Source organism: Pongo pygmaeus, chromosome 10, assembly GCF_028885625.2.
Source record: "Pongo pygmaeus isolate AG05252 chromosome 10, NHGRI_mPonPyg2-v2.0_pri, whole genome shotgun sequence".
In the NCBI taxonomy this organism is placed as follows: domain Eukaryota; kingdom Metazoa; phylum Chordata; class Mammalia; order Primates; family Hominidae; genus Pongo; species Pongo pygmaeus.
Window position 1 is genome coordinate 9,256,007 of NC_072383.2, and position 5,675 is coordinate 9,261,681.

At 39.5% G+C, this 5,675-nt stretch overlaps 1 protein-coding gene across 1 annotated transcript; it reads left to right on the forward strand.

Moving 5' to 3' along the window:
• The first annotated feature begins 786 nt into the window (after positions 1-786).
• LOC129010543 (small ribosomal subunit protein eS17-like) lies at positions 787-1,194 on the forward strand. The gene has a single exon (XM_054444949.1). The coding sequence runs from the start codon at positions 787-789 to the stop codon at positions 1,192-1,194; it is 408 nt and encodes a 135-aa protein (XP_054300924.1).
• Positions 1,195-5,675: the final 4,481 nt, after the last annotated feature.

Below are 5,675 nucleotides of genomic sequence, written 5' to 3' on the forward strand. Positions count from 1 at the left end.
TTGTTTTTCACTGTTTCTTATTATTCAGAAGTATATCCACTAACAACAAGCATTCAATAATTATTTGTTGAATAAATAAATGAAAAGAATTATGTGCCCATGAGAAACGACACTTGCTTTTTCTCTCTTAAAGGAGAAAAAAAGATCAATGGATAAATTGAATTGTATGCATATATTTAATATAGAATGAAGCAATAATATTTCAAGGAGAATGAGTTAAGAGTAACTTTAGATGACGTGAAGTCAGTCTTTGTACAAGCAATCACATAACAGAGTCAATTATATAGTTTTATCAGCAGATCACAGGGCCTTCTTTCTCTTTTGTTAGTGACATAGATGAATATATATATATATATATACACACACACATACATATTCTGTATAATTATTTAAAATATTAATGTAAGAAAGAATGCGGTTCCCATTTACATTCTTCTAGTTTATTATTATTTCTTGAGAAAATATTGCTGGGTTAATTATAAAATGGTGCCTGTGCTGTGTGCTGAAGAGGGCTTTGCGCAGTACTGATGATGCCAAGGCTGCAGTGAGCTAACTTGCATTTTTCTATCAGCTGAGGTTGTGGTGAAAGCTGAGCACAGGAAGATTGTGAGTTAGTTGAGCAAGAGGGTTACATGTCCTGGACCAAAAAGAAAGGCAGACACATAGCCTATCTGCTTTTTTCTCTTTGCTTTCCTGTTCTCCTGCCAGCCTGACCCTTTCTCCTCAGTTAGGACTCCATAGTTAGTATTAAAATAAGAATTTTTCTTTTACCAAGGACCTGCCAGCATGGGGCACGTTCACACCAAAACTGTGAAGAAGGTGGCCCGGGTCATCACAGAAAAGTACTACATGTGCCTGGGTAACAATTTCCACACAAATAAGTGTGTGTGTGAGGAGACGGCCATTATCCCCAGCAAGAAGCTCTGCAATAACATAGCAGGCTGTGTCAAGCACCTGATGAAGTGGATGCGGAGGGGCCCAGTGAGAGGTATTTCCATTAAGCTGCAGGAGAAGGAGAGAGAAAGGAGAGACAATTATGTTCCCAAGGTCTCAGCCCTGGATCAGGAGATCGTTGAAGTACATCTTGACACTGAGGAAATGCTGAAGCTTTTGGACTTTGGCAGTCTGTCCCACCTGCAGATCACTCAGCCTACAGCTGGGATGAATTTCAAAATGCCTCCGAGGGCTGTTTGATTCTTTCTGCAATGCTGTAATATCTTCGATAAACCTGGGACAAGAACAAAAAATAAAGATTTTGTAAGATCATAAAAGTCTATTTTGAGTCCACGTAGCTTTTACCATAGCCAGTGAATGACCAGAGAATCAAAAGCCAACTAAAGGTCATTGAAAGTGGTAAACACATTTACATTTTCATGATTGATTTTGCAATAAAATGAGAGCACATAATAGCAATAATTCATAGTACTATAGCACTCCTTGGAACCTGCCTTTTTGTAGAAAAAAAATGTGAATTTGAGAGATGTTAATCTGCAATTTACCAAGAAGAGAAAATTCATACATTTTTAAGGAACGACTAAGAGGAACAATAAGGTTATTATTTTGAGAGAACGGTGCCCATTTTGGAAAATCTAAAAGGGATCTTTCAGTCCCCCAGATGATATATAGGAGCTCCAAGGTAAAGGCAAGGATAGGTGTTGGGAGAAAAAGCAATAGACATGGTTGTATGTGCCCCTCCCAACTAGACCCGAGCACGGGACAAGGTGCATTATGGTAAGCACTTCTTTTTGGGGTGTGAAAAATTCAGAAACAGAACCATTAAAATAATAAAACTTTAGTTTAAAATAAAATAAACCTGCCTCAAAATAGAATTACTGACATAGATAGATATGGACTGAATGTAGAATGGTAATGAGTTAAAACATCCTACCAAATGGTAAAAGTATTCTTAGGGATAAAATGTCACATTTTGCTTTTAAATTGAAAGTTCATCTTTTGGGTGTAGAAGAGAAAAGACTTGGGAAGAGTTAGATACGTGGAAAAAGTAATTAGTGGGGTCTCCCTCAAACAGGTGCAGGAATTTGCTGTGGGCCAGAACAGAAATAAATCATATATTGCAGTGGAAATCCAAAAATAAAGAAGCACATATTTTAAATTGCTGTTTTTGATTCAGCATGAATAAAAGCCTATTATAGACAGACAAGTAAATGCAATTTAAGTAAGACTTTTTGAAACGAAATTGCATTGGAGACTATTTCTTACAGGGTCTCTCATTCTTACCAGTAACTTTAATCTTATCAATATATATATTTTTTATTCTGAAGAGTTAGAAAAATATGAAGTATTTCAAAGGAAACACTAAAATTTTCTCAAGATTGCAGAACCATTAAGCCTGTGCTGATTGAATTAACTCCATGTTTTAGGTTGGTGAGGCAAGAGGACTTAGTTGGGTGAAGTAACCTAAGCCCCTCTGATCTCCTTCCAGGGCCCCAGGGCCAGCATCACTTTTATTGTGTCAGCCTGCCCCTCCCTCCCACTCCCAAACCACCTAACTGTTACTTCAGGAGTAAAGAGCAGAGTCAGTGACTGCTGGGATATGCATATTAGAAAAAAAATTGAAAAAGAGATTGATAAATTATTTTGTTGAGCCTTTATTCCTTGCCAAACATTACTCTAGGCTTTTTTCAGGTCTTGGCTTGGGAGCTGAAAGTAAGGAAGACTTTACAATTCCTCTGTTCTAAGATTAACTGCGGGGGTGATGGGAGGATGGTAGGGGAATTCTTGCAAAGAACGATTTTACCTCTCAGTAATACTATAACAATATATGATTTGATTAAATAAATAAGTTCTTTTTTTTTTTGAGACGGAGTCTTAGGCTGGAGTGCAGTGACACAATCTCGCCTCACTGCAACTTCCGGCTCCCGGGTTCAAGGGGTTCTCCTGCCTCAGCCTCCTGAGTAGCTGGGACCACAGGCGTGCGCCACCACACCTGGCTGATTTTTGCATTTTTAATGAAGATGGAGTTTCACCATGTTGGCCAGGCTGGTCTCAAACTCCTGACCTCAGATGATCCACCTACCTCGGCCTCCCAAAGTGCTGGGATTACAGGCATGAGCCATCGCACATGGCCTCATAAACTATTTTCTGAAAGAAATCCTGTTCTGGTAACAAAGAATGGTTACTTCCCAAGTTTGCAGTTACTGTTTGTTTGTTTGTCTTTTTTGTTTTTTGTTTTTTTAATGAAAACTGTTTACATTATAGTTTACTCTCTGTGTGTTTGTCCTTTAGGAAAGTTAATGAAGATTACAAGTCTCTGAAAGATCTGGAGTTATTTAGAATTGAGGAGAGTTTTAGTGAGAGTTTTGTATCATTTTCTAATTAGGAGTGACTTCCTTCTCAGAACAAACTGAAGTTTAATATTTTTCATCCCAGTGGGGTGAAAAATTTACAGACACCAAGATACACAAACCAAAAGATTTTACAAATGTTTATTTTGCCTTCTGAACAGATCACCAAAATAACATTTAATATCACTGGGATTGAAATGTCTTTCAATTCTGTCCAAAAATGGAGAACTTCGTTCAAGGAACCCTCAGGCACAATGTAGCAAATTGCCCTTCCATGTAGGGTTTTCAGGGGTCAGGGGAGACACCATCTCTAGTTGATTTCTCTGTAGGATCTGTGGCTAATCTTATTCCTCCAAAACACAAACAAACACAAAAACCTTTGCTGAGAAAGACAAACTGTCACTTGACAGAGTAAAAACAAATCCATAGGGATTTATCAAAAATTTTGTAGTCACCACTACAATGCCAAACTTATATGTTCTTCCTCAAATCCAAAGACTAAGGTGAAAAAATTATACAGTTTGAAGAGAGCAGTTATTTTTCGGCTACCCTCTCAATATCGTTGTACTTAATATTTGGCACCACACGAAAAAAATCTTTCTAAATTTTAGGTGCAGGGTAAGTATGACCATACGTGGACACTAGAGTCTTCAGGGAAAATTCAGTTATCCTGTGATTCTATAAACATGACTGTCTCATAAACGGGCTTCAGGGATTATAAGAACCCCTAGAGATTATATGCATTCACATAAAAACGAGAACGTGAATCTTCATGGTCAAAGAGTCTGAAGCTTTCATCAGATTTTCAGGAGCGATATAGCTTGGATGTCCCCTCCAAATCTCATGTTAAGATGGAATCCCCAGTGTTGAAGGTGGGGCCTGGTGAGAGGTGTTTGGGTAATGGGGGCGATCCCTCGTGGTTTGGTGCTGTCCTGGACATAGTGAGTTCTTGGGAGATCTGGTTATTCAAAAGTGTGTAGCACCTTCCCCTGCAACCTCTTGCTCCTGCGCTGGCTGTGTGATGTGCCTGTTCCCACTTTGCCTTCCACCATGAGAAGAAACTCCCTGAGGCCCCTCCAGAAGCTGAGAAGATGCGGGCACCATGCTTGTACAGCCTGCAGAACCATGAGCCAATTAAAGCTTTTTTTTAAATAAATTACCCAGCCTCAGATATTTCTTTATAGTGTGGAAAGAATGGGTATATGTGAGCCAAACAAACCTGACCTAGTTACTTGATTCACATTGATTGAACTTATACTGATTTAATTTGTTTTCCCTTAGAAAGCTAAAAATTGTGGTGAAAGTGTTCTTTCTGTGGTTTCAGAAATTGTATTAGTCTGTTATCACATTGCTATAAAGAAATATTAGGTTGGTGCAAAAGTAACCGCGATTTTTGCCATTACTTTTAATGGCAAAAACTATTCTTTTTTTTTTTTGAGATGGAGTCTTGCTCTGTTGCTCAGGCTGGAGTTCAAGTGCCAGGGTCTCAGCTCACTGCAACCTCCGCCTCCTGGGTTCAAACCATTCTCCTACCTCAGCCTCCCAAGTAACTGGGATTACAGGTGCCTGCCACCACGTTCAGCTAATTTTTTTGTATTTTTAGTAGAGATGGGGTTTCACCATGTTAGCCAGGCTGGTCTCAAACTCCTGACCTCAGGTGATCCACCTGCCCTGGCCTCCCAAAATGTTGGAATTATAGGCATGAGCCACCATGCCCTACCTGCAATGACTTTTGCACCAACCTAATACCTGAGACTGAGTAATTTATAAAGAAAAGAGGTTTAATTAGCTCATGGTTACATAGGCTGTATGGCAAGCACAGTGGCTTCAGCTTCTGGAAAGGCCTCAGGAAGCTTCCAATCATGACAGAAACCAAAGAGAGTGTGGTTTATCACATGGTGGCAGTAGGAACAAGAAACGGAATGCGGAGGTGCGAAACACTTCTAAACAATCAGATCTCACAAGAACTCACTGTCGCAAGATCAGCATCCAGCAGGACCAAGGGGGATGGTGCTAAACCATTCGTGAGAAACCACTTCCATGATCAAATCATCTTCCACCAGGCCCTACCTCCAACACTGGGGATTACAATTTGACATGAGATGTGGTGGGGACACAGATCCAAACCGTATCAGAAACGGAGTGCTTGCCATCTAAAGTAAGTAATCATTTATCTCCAGGAGTTAGACATAAATTGGATTAGAGAAAAACTGTTATCAAGGTTGTGTAATTCTTTCAGGCAAACAAGCATTGTCTAGGTGCTAAAAGAGAAATTCACATTGCACACAAGAAAATGCTAGTGACTCCATGTTCAGGGCTCACTGTAGACTAAGGAAATGTTGCCTAAAGGATCTGTCAGTGGCTTGAACT